The sequence below is a fragment of the Mobula hypostoma genome, chromosome 2, assembly GCF_963921235.1.
Source record: "Mobula hypostoma chromosome 2, sMobHyp1.1, whole genome shotgun sequence".
Lineage (NCBI taxonomy): Eukaryota > Metazoa > Chordata > Chondrichthyes > Myliobatiformes > Myliobatidae > Mobula > Mobula hypostoma.
The window spans coordinates 69900450-69917062 of record NC_086098.1 but is presented as its reverse complement, the minus strand read 5'-3'; the positions used below and the strand labels follow the sequence as shown (position 1 = coordinate 69917062).

The window sequence follows — 16613 nt, the reverse complement described above, 5'->3', positions numbered from 1 at the left end:
ATGAACAGTTGATTTATCTGCTGTTTCAGTTGTTGGACCTGACAAAACCGTGAATGGAGGATCATAATGCCAGATCTACTTAATTTTACAATTAATCAAAATGAACCAGAATCAGAAGCAGGTTTAATATCACTGGTATATGTCATGTCATTCGTTAACATTGCAGCATGATTGCAATACATGATATATAAACATGAGTACAGAGAGGAAATTAAGAACCTGGTGGCATGGTGCAAAGACAATAACCTATCCCTCGACATCATCAAGACAAAGGAATTGGTTGTTGACTTCAGAAGGAGTAGCGGACCGCACGACCCAATTTACATCGGTGGTGCGTAAGTGGAACAGGTCAAAAGCTTTAAGTTCCTCAGGGTCAATATCACAAATGACCTGTCTTGGTCCAACCAACCGGAGCTCAATGCCAAGAAGGCCCACCAGCACCTCTACTTCCTGAGAAAACTAAAGAAATTTGGCCTGTCCCCTAAAACTCTCACTAATTTTTATAGGTGCACTGTAAAAAGCATTCTTCTAGGGTGCATCACAACCTGGTATGGAAGTTGTACTGTCCAAGACCGAAAGAAGCTGCAGAAGATCGTGAACACGGCGCAACACATCACACAAACCAATCTTCCGTCTGTGGACTCACTTTACACCACACGCTGTCGGAGCAGTGCTGCCAGGATAATCAAGGACACGACCCACCCAGCCAACAGACTTTCCGTCCCTCTTCCCTCCGGGAGAAGGTTCGGGAGCTTGAAGACTCATACGGCCAGATTTGGGAACAGCTTCTTTCTAACTGTGATAAGACTGCTGAATGGATCCTGAAGTGGATCTGGGCCGTCCCCTCCAAATATCCAGACTTGCCTCTTGGTTTTTTTGCACTACCTTACTTCCCATTTTTCTATTTTCTATTTATGATTTATAATTTAAATTTTTAATATTTACTAATTTTAACTGTGTTTAATATCTTTAATATTTAATATTTGTAATCCAGGGAGTGTGAAGCGCAGAATCAAGTATCGCTGTGATGATTGTACGTTCTAGTACCAATTGCTTGTTGACAATAAAGTATAAACACTGAATTACAGTAAGTATATTTGTACATTAAACAGTTAAATTAAGGTAAGTAATGGAAAAAAGCAGATTAGAAAAAAGTAGTGAAGTAGTGTTCATGGGTTCAATGTCGATTCTGAAATTGGATAGCAGAGGGGAAGAAGCTGTTTAAAATTGCTGAGTGTGTGCCTTCAGGCTTCTGTACTTCCTTCCTGATGTTAACAATGAAAAGACAGCATGTCCTGGGTGGTGGTGGGGTCTTTAAAGATTGAAACCACTTTTCTGATGTACCACTCCTTGAAGATGTCTTGGATACTACGGAGACTGGTACCGATGATGGAGCTGACTAACTTTACAATTCTGCAGCTTACTATGATCCTGTGCAGTAGCCCACCCCCACCTCGCCATACCAGAAGGTGATGCAGCTAAATTCCCAAATTAGATCATGTGTTAATCATGTGATTGAATTTAGACAACAGAATTTTTATAAATTGAATAATCAAACCAAGAATCATAGGTGAAGAGTTTACCTCTTAAAGCTCACACTGATGTTATTATGATGGCTATGAGTGACTCAGCATCCAAAGATCTCTGAAGCAGATGATTTCAAAGGCTCAGAAATTTTAGAACCTATTCCTGTTCACTTTAGTCTCAAACAACTAATCACTTATTCTGGAACTGTAATCACTCATTCTAGACTCTCCAGCAAGGAGAATATCTCAAATTCATACCTGTTTGAAAAAGATCAGTTCTCATCCTTTTAAACACCATATATCCATTTAGTTTAACCACTCGACTTTGCCAGAAATCATTCCAATGAATGTTCATGGCACCATGTCCAAGGTTGCAATTTTATTCTATACGCTCTCACCCAAGTTCTGCAAGATGTTCTTCCTCTTGGAAATACAAGAGACTGAATATACAGAAATGACAAACTACTGGAGAAACTCAACAGATCACAGAAACCCTGTATTGGGACCACTAAGATTTCAACCAGAAGCATTGGTGATTTCTTTCCCCCACAGATATTTGTCAACCCACTGAACAGATTGCTTGTTTACTATTCAAGTACCTTGGATCTGAATGTTAAATGGCTCTATCAGCATGGAAGAGCTTCAGAGAAACATAGGTTTTATAACCCATTCAGCCCACTGAGAATGAAAGTTACTCATGTAGAACAGTTGTTACCCAACTATAGTAGGAGAAGGTTAGTCTACCTTCCACCAAAAGATAGTCTCCCACATAACTTGTGTCTTAATGTGTGCATTATAATTATAATGCTTTGCTATTGGACGTAATTTATTTTGAAACAGTATGCATATCCAATCTTAACGATGTTGAAACTTGTAAGGATATGTATAAATAAAGATTACAGTCATCTGAAAGCCTAGAATAACAATTTTCTTTTTATTGTTTGGATTATTTTGTACCAATATATTTTCATTTTCACAAACCTTTCAGCAACAGCTTTTTCCTCTCTGCCATCTCATTTCTAAATAGTCCATGAACCCGTATATATTACCTCAGAAAATTTCAATAGTGCATAATCAGTCAGAGATGTAGTTGAGTGTGATTGAGAATGTTGTGGTCATGAATAGGTCAAAACCTAACGGTATGGATATGTTATTGCTGTTGTCTCTTTGCAATGAGATAGCGATCAAATAAAAGCATGCACGCCGGAGATAGTTTTAATTGGTGTATTGATATGGCAGTGAGAGAGAGAGCAATGTGTATACATAGACAACAGATCAATACACATGCATAGTGCTAAGGGGAGTCATTGCCCTAAAATAAATAGATCCATGCATTACACTTCCTCCCTCTTTAGATTAATGCAACATAAAACTGTATATGTACAAACCATTCAATTCCCCTTTTATAAACTATACTCCAAATGAACGTGCTTTTACAAGAATGGTCCATAACTAACTTTACTATTTTAAAGATTCTATGTTTTGGGTGGCACTCTGATTCTTTCAGAATAACGCCTTTGGACCTGTGGAGTAGCATCAGGTTTGGCAGGTGTCTTGTCAACGATAACATTCTTGTCACGCCTCTGGACCTGTGGAGTGGCATCAAGTTTAATAGGTGTCTTGTCTAAAACAACTGTCACAGTTTCCGGTGTCATGTTGCTGCTGGTATCGTGGTCATCACTGAGAGGTATGTCCGGTGGCTGTAATGTGTCCTTCTTATTGGATGCAGTCGACTCAGGTGTGTTCTTCGATTGTCCACATGATGTCTCCATGTATGATCTCCAGCATCCACTGTGTACATCCATGGTCCAGTTCTTGTAGCTATCCTAGTGGGTGTCCACTTGTCTTCTCGGTACTCAAGCGCTGGGACTTCTTGTCCAACCCCGAAGATCCTTGCTGCTTCACTTGGCAACTGGCTGTACTGTTTATTCTGCACTTCCCTCTGTAGATCTGGTTTCAGGAGGCCTATGCGAGATTTCAATTTCCTCCTACTCATGAATAGCACTGCAGGTGTTTGATTTGTCATTGCATGAACAGAGTTCTGACACACACAAAGGAAGTTGCCCTCCTTGTCTATCACTTTAATGTTCTTAAATGTTTGGATAAACCTTTCAGCTAACCCATTAGTTCCTGGGCACTGAGGAGCTGACTTGAAATGTCTGATGCCAGTTTTCTTCATGAAGAGTTGGAATTCTTCTGACATGTATGGTGGTCCGTTGTCACTCACAATTTGTTCTGATAAGTCATGTCTGGTGAAGGTAGTCCTCAGAGCGGAGACAGTCTATGCTGAGGTGGTTGACTGCATTGGTATAACTTCTGGCCACTGCAAATGAGAATCCACAGCAATCAGAAACTTGGAGTTCTTGAGTGACCCAACAAAGTCGGTACGTACTCTTTGCCATGGTGACAACAGTCGCTCTCACAGGTGTATCTGTGCCGATGGGGCTGAATTTTGAACCATTTGGCATCCTGGACAGCTTTTGGCGAAGTCTTCAATCTGTTTATACACTCCATTCTCAAACACCTTCCATTGGCATTATGCAGCTGTGACAGTCTCAGGTTAGTGCTACTGTTTGGCCTACAGTTACCAGTTGATGCCACACTGAGTGCCAGGCTTGTTAGATCTTCTCAACCACTCATATCCAAAAAGTACTGGCCCTCCACTTTTCAATACATGAAGCTCTAAATGCTGTCTTTGGCTTCCATATGTCACATTCACTTTCAGTTTGCCTTTGGGGGACACTTTTTCACCTGTGTAGGTCTTCAGCATGATGGAAGCTTTCTCTAATGGTAACTTAGAAAACGGTCTATTGTAGTCAGCCTCTGAAATTATGAGCAAAGCTGACCCTACAGCTCCATTTTCAATTTTACACCAGGCACATTTCTTGTGAACCACATGATTTTATGATCTGCTTCAGTTATACTATACAGTTCTAGGCATGACAGTTCACCTTTGTCAGACTCTGTGATGTCTGATTTTGTTTTACCCGTGTGACACTTTATGCATTTGATCAGTTTTGTGTTTGAAACTTTTCAATTGGTTGTGCTTTTTGTCTGCCTTGCACACCATCTCTATGTGACCCTGTATGTAACACTTCCTGCAAACTTTTTCTTTGAGCAAACTGTCATTTGCATCATGGAAGGATTTGCCACATTGATAACATTTTTGGCTTTTTGCACCATTCAGCAACATTCTGTGTATTTCGCATTCTAACCTCTTTCTGGAGTTCTGCTGTATCCTTTGCTGCAGTCTCTAATGATATTGCAATGGTCAATGCCCATTCTAAGATTAGGTCCCTTTCTGACGGTGGCCTCGTTTGAATGCTTTGACTCTGCATGCCACGTACAAGCCTATCCTATAATGCATCAGAAAGCCTAGCTCTAAAATCACAGTACTGGGAAAGTTTGTGCAGTTCTGCAATGTATTCAGAAATGATTTCATCCTTTGATGGGTTCCTTTTGTATAATCTAAATCTCTCAGCCAGCAGCAGGGGTTTTTACAAAAGTGAGTTTGTAAAATTGTAACAGTTTCATTGAATGCCTTGCTTGCTGACTCTTCAGGGGTTAGTAAGTTACATGAGAGATTGTATGTCCTAGGACACATTAAACTAAGAAGCGTGGGAGTATTCTCTTCCTGCACCACATTGTTTGCATTACAATACAGTTTTACACTTTCGATAAACAACTCTCAGTCTTCATTAGCGCTATCAAGTTCATCAACTTTCCCAACTGAAGCCATCGGCATGTTATTTTCACTTTCAATTTGCTAGACACGTTTTTCACTGTGTACTACGCAGCATGCTCACTCGATCCTTTGTTAGGGTCTGTGACTGCCTCCTCTGTACTGCTTAACTCTTTTCCCTCTCTGCCTCATCCCATACCTTTTCCATGTGGTTCATGATATTCTCTGACATTCAGGTTTGTACTTGTAGTTCTGTCTTTGCAACTACATATCAATTAAAAAAGCTTTATTTAATCAATATGTAGGATGTGGAAGGTGTCTTTAACTGTAATTCAGATTGCAGAGAGAGAGAGAGAGAGAGAGGGAGAGAGCAATGCACATGCATAGACAACAGATCAATACACATCCGTAGTACTAAGGGGAGTCATTGCTCTAAAAGAAATACTGTAGATCCACACATTACTGTTGCAAATGGAATTAAAGCTTGCATAGCTCACTTTACATGGTGAGGATAGGCTTCTCTCAATGAATACTAGAATTCTCCAAGGCTTTTTGAATAAACTCCAATCTTAGTACAGTTTTTGTTCTAAGATCAATTAGTTCATCTTTTGCTAGATCAACACCTTCAATTCAATTTATATCAGAAAGAAAAGGGTTGCAGATTCATGATTCAACTTTAATGCCGTCAAGGTGGAAATGGCTTTTGAAAGAGTTCTGAAGTGTTTCTGGGTGTTCGCAGATGTCTCTCTTCAAAGAAATTGATGGATAATTCTGTGTCTCAACACCATCTTAGTAAAGCACTTGCTCCAGCATTTGAAAGTAGTTTGCAAAGATGTCGGCCTCTATTCTCTTCTTCCATATCGGCAGCTTAGCCAATAAGACTTGTAATTTTTCAGTAGTATCCATAATGGTGACTCCAGGACTTTGAGTGGAAAGATTTATTTCATTCATAAGGTTAAAAATATCGGCCAGGTAAGCCAGCCTATGGATACAATCCCTTTTTTTTTCAAACTACCTCAAGACTGGGTTTTCCTTTTCTTTCAGAAAAAAAATGGAACTTCTGACTTAATTCAAATAAGTGCTTCAAGACTTGAAAGCCAATGAATTTCTGTGTTGTAGAAAATCACTTCATATTGTGCACCCATTTCTTTAAAAAGTAATTTAAAAATGCTATTATTCAGAGACCCTTTTCTAATAAAGTTGATGACTTTTATGGCTGTTAACTATACTCTTTTTGGGATTGTTTCCAGAGTGTTTATTGCCAGTGCATGTCTGTGTAAAAATAGACAATGAGTGATGACGATGTGAGGAGCTAGCTTTTACACTAAAGTAGCAAAAGCAGATGTATTACCAAGCACCACAGGAGCTCCATCTGTGCAAAGAGTATGAAATTTATCTTTCCATTCAAAGTTTCATTTGGCAAAAAAAACTTTTTACTTCTTCCAGAACATCGGCCTTTGTAGTTTCCAAAAGGGGCTCACAAAATAAGAATTCTTCTTTGAAAGCATCAGCTTGTGTATAGCAAACAATAACAAGGAGCTGACTACATGAGAGATAGCTGCAGTTTCATCCAGTTGCATACCAAATGGGAATTGTGAGACCAGCTTCAAAATGTTAAAAGAAATTTCAACTATTCTGGAACATTTCATAAGGGAACAGCTTCCAGCTTTTTCCTCTCTGTTCCAGTCCACAAATTAGCTCGACCATTTCCAGTTCACATGGCTTCACACAGGTTCTCCAGGAGTGTCAGGTTTCATTTGTTTAACAATCTGGTAAGCAAATTTATAGGATGCTTTAAGAAAAGTTTTTTTTTGTGAAATGGCAAATTGAAGTTTTGTAAGTGTCCCAACTTTTGAGAATTGAGCTTTCTTCACACAAAAAAGCCCTGTATCTCTAGATGGATTTTCAGGATGGACAGAGGCGAGGTGCTGTTTCAGTTATGCTGGCTTCATAGTTCCATTCACAAGAAATTTTCCACACAAAAACCACTGTGGCTTTTGTGTCACATCAATCCCATTAATACAAGTGAAACCACATAATATATAGTTTTCATCATGTTTCTTTTTCTTTGACATTTCAACTTAAATTAGGTCTGCAAAATATACAAAATAAATAAAGCTAAAATAAAATATTTGATTCAATTGACATTCTTTGAAACCCTTTTTTATGGTTTTCAAGAAATTTGTTTAATAAATCTGCAATGAAATAAGTGATCTGTATTTTAATTAAGTGAAGCGTAAGATATTCAAGAAGTTTGTATGCCAAGTAAGTAACATAAAGGTTTTACAAAATCTGAATTTTTAACGTGTTTAATGGATAGACACAAGGATTACAGCAGTAACTCTGGTGTCATGTCCATCCTGGAATTTGGCTATTGTTGCACAGGGAGTCGCATGACATTACAAAAGGTCATGCAGCCTTACAGAGAGTTAAGGATTCTCAGCTGAACCATTCAGTTTTACAAAACTTTAACAAACAATAAAAACTACTCACTTCCTTCGACACATTGATCACAAGCAGTTGTAGAAAGGAAATAATGGAGAACAAAGTATATGTCTGGATCACAAATGTGAGAACATGTGTCTTCACCGTTTGGTGTCTGAATGACTCTTAGGTGCCAGGCTGTCCACTAGTTGACCAGCTACGTTGCACAAGCGTCTGCAAGCAGGAAGACTGCAATCTCTTTCAATCTAGTAGTGGGTCTAATAATTATCTGTAATTTTGGAGTAGTGATGAGCATGCTGTAAATGATATTTTGAGATATTTATAACAATTGTAATGTCATAATGAAAATATCTGTGATTTCTATCGGTGACGAAGTCACAGGTACAGCTGATACCACTGTGGTTTGTTACCTACATTCATAATTGAAGGAAGTGTGAAACTTCAGTGAGAGATTGGTGAAAATAAAGATGTAATTTTTTTTCCTATCCAAGTTCATGGATCTCTGGAATCTATCCATGGACCCCAGGTTAAGAACCTCTGCTTTAGAGTAAACATCCAGTAAGCAGCAGTTCTGTGGGCAAAAATACTTTGTTAATTAGAGAGGTCAGAGGAGAGTGATTATACTGCTTCAAGCTCACAGAAAAATGGCAGTAACTCAAATAACTATTTATTACAACAGTGGTGTGCAGAAGAGCACCTCTGAATGAACGACACGTCAAACATTGAAGTGGATGGGCTACAGCATTCGAAGAACACAAACATACACATGTAGAGGACATGGAATCAATCCGGTGCTTTTGAAAACTGCCAAACATAATCATTTTCTGCTTTTTTATTGCAGTATTAATGTCCTTTATCTATTAAAATTCTAGATATTTTTTATCCTCCCAATATATCACTGTTCTATCCCTTAAAAAATTTATTGTGAAGCTGTCTTAGTAATTAAGTAAACTGTCAAAGGAGTTCTACTTAGCATAGGTCTATTACACCATTCTTAGAACAAAATGATAATTATGGAATACAAATTTTAAATAATCCGTATTTGGCCAAGTTCCAAGACTCTCCTTCCAAACAAAGTTACAGTTTGCATTGAACATTTTCTTTTTTTTTTAAATGTTGCTTTCTCAAAGTAGCTAAATTTTCAATGCAGATTACATACTGCTGACCAGCCCCCACACTTCCTCATTATCATCCCAGTTACAACAGGGATTGGGTTCAGCTTTCGTGTATATTATATGAATGATCAAAAGATAACAGTCCTGATGTGACTGAATTATAAAATTAAGTACTGAAGCAGTGTGGAAGCAGTTAAATGTTGTCTGATAATGAATGCCTTGTCCACCAGTGTCATCCAGGTGTGAGTATGAATAAAACAACAATGTGTTTGATGAATGCATTGTTACAACATGCCTGCTTGTTGCAGTTGAATACTACGCTTTCAGTTTTCACTATTGCTCTTCATGGGTCTGTTGGATCATGTTGAATACTTATCATTCTTCCACTGTTTTGGAACTGATTGTCATTTGCTGCAGCAATTATTTTCCTAATGCTCTAGTGTCAAAATCAGTCAAAGGACAGCCTGCAGATGTAGTGCAAATTAAATATTATCTGGATCAAACACTTGTCAATGAGTCCTCTACTACTTTTTGTTCCTCCTGCAAAATAAATTGATCTTTACTCCTTGTGAAGTTATTATAGTGTAGTTTTTTATGAGTTGGTCATGATTTGTCATATAACTGGGCTAAACTCGTGACTTTATAAAAACTCTTTATTATTGTGAAGGATATTTTCAATCAAAGCGTGGAGTTTTTGTTTGAATAGTCCTGTACTGTGTTTGTGTTGTTTCTACACCTTAAGCGAACACAGTTCCCAAACCTAGGCTCAGAGGGGACCAGACATTCTCTCAGGCCTCTCTCTGATAATCGCTAGCTGCAATATCTGGCAGAATCCTGAAAGAAGATTGAGTTGATCTGCTGCTTTCATTTGCTGATGGGCTTCTGATATCCACCTATTACATCCCAAAGGAAATAACACTGTCACAGTAGCATTACAAGTGCACAGATATATAAATATTAGAAGAGAAGTCGAAAGAATTAAAAAAAAATAAGTTACATCAAACAGTCTAACACGAGGAGATCATCGCTTCCCCGGATATAGATTGACTCATTATAAAGCCTAATGGCTGAGGGTAAGAATGACCTCATCTACCGCTCTTTGCAGCAGCACAGTTGTCTTCTTAGTTTATTACTAAAAGTGCTCCTCTGTTCAGCCAAGGTGAGAAGTATTGTCCAGAATTGCCAGGATTTTCCGTAGGGTCCTTTGTTTTACCACAGCCTCCAGTGTGTTCAGTTTGACTCCTATAACAGAGCCAACATTTCTAACCAGCTTACTGAGCCTGTTGGCATCACCCATGTTGATTCCATTGTCACAGCACAGCACTGCATGGAAGATTGTACTGGTGACAACAGACCGGTAGAACATTTGAAGGAGAGGCCTGCGTACTCCAATGGACCTCAGTCTCCTCAGGAAGTAGAGGCGATTCTGGCCCTTCTTGTACACATCCTCTGTGTTGGTGCTCTGCTGAATTACATCTTGGTAATGGTGCTATGGTGTTCAAAAAAAGTTTGATTTTATTTATTGTTCAGCTGCTGTGGAGACATGTAGCTGCTCCACTGTGCCAACTCAGTGGTTCAACTCTGCCAAAGGGCCAGGCATGACATGTGCTTGTTGGAGGGAGGGGGCATGAAACGACACACGTGTGGTAGAAGTTGTACATTTAATTAGGAGATCAAAGCTGCTGATGTTGTGGTCTATATAATATTAGGGAGACTATGACAGGAATACCTATTGTCATTTACAATAATTGTGCATCAGGCTGCAAGATCAATTCAAGGAAAATGATAAAAGATAAAATTGCAGTTGTTCAGTTTGAAAGCAAGAAGTATTTATAACACCCTAAATAGATAAAATTGTTCAATTTTATAGTCATTACAGAGACATGGTTGTATGAAGATGAAAGGGAAACTAAGGATTCTAGGGTAGGTGATATTTCAATGGAACACAAGGTGATGGACAGCCTTGGTAACAAAGGCTGATGTAATACCAGCAGTGAGCAATGATCTTAGTTCAAAAAAATAAAAAATAGAATCAATATATGTGTAATAAGAGAAAACAAGGAATAAAAAAAAAATCCCTTATGGAAGCATTTTACAGGTCTCCTAACAGATTCCTCACCGTAAGAGTGAGTTTAATTCTGAAACTAAAAGAGCTCTCTGTCCCAGAGGGTCATGAATGCTCGATTATTGAAGTTATTCAAGGAATATGTTGATGTTTGGGCTCCTGAGAGATCAAGGTCTGGCAGAAAGTGGACGAGGTGGAAGTTAAGCCATGATCTTTTTAAATGTCAAACTAACCTCAAGCAACTATCTGACTTGTATTTACATTATTCTTAATATTTTTGTTTATTTTGATCAAAGACTTTGTAATCTAATGTCTGTTGTAGATGATTATTACAATTCTTCGAGCTCCACAATAACAATACTAAAACTACTGGAGGATTTCTGTTTCTGGAAACACAGCTAACAGTGCACTGTTTGTGAAATGACTGCAGTATGCATATTAAAGGCAGCAACAACCAAAACAATTATCTCCCTATGGCAAGAATCTTTCAGGATAACTTAGTTAGATCAGCAAAGAGACTAGAGTGGTGATTCCTGCAGCCTAATACCCAAATCCCAAATCCCAACAACCACCCTTGATTTTGGGATATTTGGTTCCTGCCTAGCAGAGTCAAGAAGATATACCAGAGTAATGCAAGCCTGCATGTGCACTAGAATTTTAGTTTGTAGCACATTACCCTATGTGATTTAGGAAAATAAGATAGAGGTGTTCAATAAAACATTTAAAAAAATATCAAAAGACACCAACTGTGAAGATATCCCAATAATATTGACTTCACCTTTGTCTATTTTAGTTTTATTAATTTACATTTTTGAATTGAACAGCTGTACCTGTTTGCAAAATTCTTCAAAATGATAAATTAATTTTTACTACAAGTACCAGCATACAATTTAGTAGAGAATTTCAGGTTGTATACTGTATAGATTCTCTGATATTAAATTGAACCATTAAACCATTGAATAACAAGCAGAACATGCTTCTCATGTCAATATATATGCTGTCTTGTAATGCTACTAAATTTAGTGTTTGTACAATTTTTTAAAGCACAGAACTGTTACACTTCGCAGACAGCCTGTTGGTGGAATGGGTCTAAGCATTAAGGTAGGTGTTATTTTCTCTGTCCTTTTATTTATGTTAATAATATTTTGCAGCAACATGTATCATGGTTTCTTATCGTTTTCTCTCTGTTCTTCAGGGAGGTGCAGAGCATGGTGTTCCAGTTGTCATATCAAAAATCTTCAAAGATCAAGCAGGTAAGTTTCATTCAAAAAAAACACATTCTTTTAGTTGCCATTTTAAAATTAAATCATACAGCCTTTGAGTAGTGCAGCATCTAACAGGCTCTTTGGTCCATTATGCCTATCCTCACTGATCCCAGTTGCCTGTAGAGTCATAGAGTCATAGTATAGTACAGTACAGAAGCAGACCCTTCAGCCCTTCTATTTAGCACTAGTGTAACACTATTTAAACTGCCCACTCCCTTCCACCTGCACCGGGAACATAGCCCTCCCCACCCTATCCATGTACCTATTCAAACTTAACTTAAACGTTGAAATCGAGCTTGCATGTGTTGAAATCCACACTTTCACGACCCCCTGAGTGAAGATGTTTCTCCTCATGTTTCCTTAAACTTTTCACCTTTCACCCTTAACCTATGATGTCTGGCTGTAGTCCCCACCACATCTGTTTCATTGCATTTACCCTGTCTACTTTGTCGTTGAGCGGCATTCAATGACTCATTCTTGGCAACCCGATAGTTGATTACCAGGCCTTTCTTCCACGCAGATGCTGCTGCTGCCCAGATTGGGACCTGGTCAGATTCGAACTGAGAACCATCTGCCTCAAAGAGGTTCTGGACTGATGCCACTACACCACTGACCAGCCCTATCAATACTCCTCAGAATTTTTGCAATCCTCTATCAAATCTCCTCTCAATCTTTTATGTTCATGGAATAAAGTTCTAACCTATTCAATCTTTCCATATAACTCAGGTCTTCCAGACCCAGCAATATTCTAGATTTTTTCTGTACTCTTTCAACCTTATTTATATCTTCCCTGTATTAATTCTATTTCCCTCTATCCCTTGTTCATTAAAGTAACTATATAACTGCCTCTTAATTATTGTTACTGTTCCTTTCTCTGCAGCTTATTCCAGCTAACAGCTGCTGCAATTGAAAAGTGTACACCTCAAATCCCCTTTAAACATCCTCCCTATAATCTTAGATCTTATCCCCTTTGTATAGGCATGAGAACGAAGGGAATATAAGTGTGCTCTCACGATATTGAGATTGACTTGAATAAAGGATAGTTCACTTTAAAGATTACGATTAGCTTTATTTGTCACATGTACGTCAAAAAACGTTATGTCCGAGGATATGCAGGGGGCAGCCTTGAGCGCCAACATAGTATGCCCACATCTTACTACCCATACGTTTTTGGAATGATGTGAGAGGGAACAGGAGCACCTGGAGGAACTCCACAGGTCCTGGGAAAAATGCACAAATTTCTTACAGAGTCAGGGATTGAAACCTGATCACAGGCACTGTGAAAAGTTACTGTACCGCTTGAACAGGAGCTCAGCACTTAAAACACCACTCTGTTGATGAGGACTAATTTCCACCATGGTTCACACAATCCACCAGCATCTGTTACATTTTTGTTCTTCAAATATTCTTCACTGACCATAGAAACCCCATGGAATACATTAGGAATTTATTCTTAATGAAAACGAATGTTGAAGTTTTCCAAAGCAGTTAGCAAATCCTATTTTATAATCAGCCTGGGTGACTCATGTCTGTAGAGCCATCTGCTTATTTTTAAAAATCTATTGATTTTGTGTAAGTAATCCACATTTAGTTATTTGAACAGTGGTAACTGATGAAATTGCAATAAGAAATTCTTGAAATAACTTTTTAAGTTCAGAATCTTGTCTTCAGGGAGGTTCCACAGCATTAACAAAATTAACTCCACTAAAAGAATGCATATTTAATAAAACGACTGTGTTCTATAAATATCAGTCGACTGCCTGGCAGAAACGAATTTATTTATTGAGAGATGCAACGTGACAACAGGCCCTTCCAGTCCACAAGCCAGCACTGCCCAATGACAGCCATGTGACCAAGTAACTGACTGGAATGTGGGAGGAAACCCAAGCAGTTAACAGGGAGAACACACAGATTCTTACAGACAACGGCAGAATTGAACAGGGTTACTGGCACTGTAATAATGTTATGCTAACTGTTACGCTGCTTTGCCACCCAAAATGAACAACTTTAAGGGCTAATCCATGTTTTGCTCTTCATAAGATTCTGGTGTAGTACCTCATTTGTTCAAATATACCACTCATTTAGGCTGCTGCACTGAAAAAGAAACACAATTCCAAGCACCTTGTTGGCATACAACCAAATCCAATATACTGGTCTTAGTGAACTTCCACTCGTCAATGTGATTGACTCTGGTTATTCTTCTGCAAGAGCAATGAAGAACTGTTCAAAAGTTAGAATTTTTTTCCCAATTCCAAAATCTTTGCGGGTACAATTAGTGCACACAATTACTTATAGTGTACTGTGTATGCTAACTACAGTGACAGTTCAGTACTGGCACGTATACATTGAGACAAATTAAAATCCTGTAGGCATTCAGCACACTTTATGCATGGTATTCCTCTTCACTCTTTGTCTGCATAGCAGTTATTAATGGCCTATCTTTTTTCCTATGGCAGAATTGTGAATAAATGAGCATCATACTTCAACATAACGGTGCTCATAGTTATGATGCAAAGTAACCTGCAGCAGGAATATCTGTCATTCATTTTTTATGATATTGTGAATAGATCCAAAATTACAATGTAAAACCAAGATGTCTATGACTGAAACATCGTAAGGGAGAATGAGGCAGTCATAGATGAGAGCTACAGGGAGGTAGTCACACCTAGGCTGCCGGAAGCAGGAAGTTGGGTTATTGTCAAAGGGGGGAAAGTGAAGGTGAGCAGACAGGTAGTGCAGAGCACCCCTGTAGCCATTCCCCTGAATAATAAGTTTACCGTCCTGGATACTGTTGGCGGGGGTGACCGACCAGGCGTGAGCCACGGTGGTAGGGCCTCTGGCATTGAGTCTGCCCTGTGGTGCAGAAGGGTGGGACGGAGAAGAGGAGAGCTGTCATCATTGAGACTCTATAGTCAGGGAAGCAGACAGGAGATTTTGTGGACGTGAGAAGGACACCCGCATGGTTTGTTGCCTCCCGGTGCCAGGATCCAGGATGTCCTTGACCGGGTGCACGACATCCTGGTACGAGAGGGAAAGCAACCAGAAGTCGTGATACATGTTGCCACCAACGACATAGGCAGGAAGAGGGATGAGGTCCTGAAGTGTGAGTTTCGGGAACTAGGCAGAAGGCTGAAGAACTAGACCTCAAGGGTGGCGTTCTCAGGATTGCTGCCAGTGCTATGTGATAGTGATGGTAAGAATTGGAGGAGATGACAGTTGAATGCGTGGCTGAGGAGTTGGTACAGGGGGCAGGGTTTTAGATTTTTGGATCATTGGGATCTCTTCTGGAAGGTGGGACCTGTACAGATTGGATGGGTTGCACCTAAACTCGAGGGGGAGCAATATCCTTGCAGGTAGGTTTGCTAGCATGGTTCGGGAGGGTTTAAAATAATTTGCAAGGGGGATGGGACCCAAAGCAATAGAGCAGTGAAAGAAGTGCATGGAGTAATGCCAGATAATAGACAATAGGTGCAGGAGTAGTCCATTCGGCCCTTTGAGCCAGCACCACCATTCACTGTGATCATGGCTGATCATCCACAATCAGTATCCAGTTCCTACCTGATCCCCATAACCTTTGATTCCACTATCTTTAAGAGCTCTATCCATCTCTTTCTTGAAAGCATCCAGAGACTTGGCCTCCACAGCCTTCTGGAGCAGAGCATTCCATATATCCACCATTCTTTGGGTGAAAAAGTTTTTCCTCAACTCCGTTCTAAATGGCCTACCCCTTATTCTTAAACTGTGGCCGCTGGTTCTGGACTCACCCATCAGCGGGAACATGCTTCCTGCCTCCAGCGTGTCCAATCCCTTAACAATCTTATAAGTTTCAATAAGATTCCCTCTCAGCCTTCTAAATTCCAGAGTACACAATCTTTCGACATATGACAGTCCCGCCACCCCGGGAATTAACATTGTGAACCTACGCTGCACTCCCTCAATAACAAGAACGTCCTTCCTCAAATTTGGAGACCAAAACTGCACACAGTACTCCAGGTGTGGTCTCACCAGGGCCCTGTACAGCTGCAGAAGGACCTCTTTCTCTTATACTCAATTCCCCTTGTTATGAAGGCCAGCATGCCATTAGCTTTCTTCACTGTCTGCTATACTTGCATGCTTGCTTTCAGTGACTGATGTACAAGAACACCTAGATCTCGTTGTACTTCCCCTTTTCCTAACTTGACTCCATTTAGATAATAATCTGCCTTCCCGTTCTTACCAGCAAAGTGGATAACCTCACATTTATCCACATTAAACTGCATTTTCCCACTCACCCAGCCTGTCCAAGTCACCCTGCATTCTCATAACATCCTCCTCACATTTCACACTGCCACCCAGCTTTGTGTCATCGGCAAATTTGCAAATGTTACCTTTAATTCCCTCATATAAATCATTAATATATATTGTAAACAGCTGCAGTCCCAGCACTGAACCCTGCAGTACCCCACTGGTCACCGCCTGCCATTCTGAAAGGGACCCATTAATCGCTACTCTTTGTTTTCTGTCAGCCAGCCAATT

General features: G+C 39.5%; 1 protein-coding gene across 1 annotated transcript in view; it reads left to right on the top strand.

The window, feature by feature from the left end:
* sntg2 (syntrophin, gamma 2) overlaps positions 1 to 16613 on the top strand; it is a 357770-nt gene that overhangs the window by 130954 nt on the left and 210203 nt on the right. Inside the window, exons 4-5 of the mRNA XM_063068605.1 lie at positions 11878 to 11934; positions 12029 to 12086. Coding sequence (XP_062924675.1) covers positions 11878 to 11934; positions 12029 to 12086 — 115 coding nt within the window. The remainder of the gene's footprint in view (positions 1 to 11877; positions 11935 to 12028; positions 12087 to 16613) is intronic.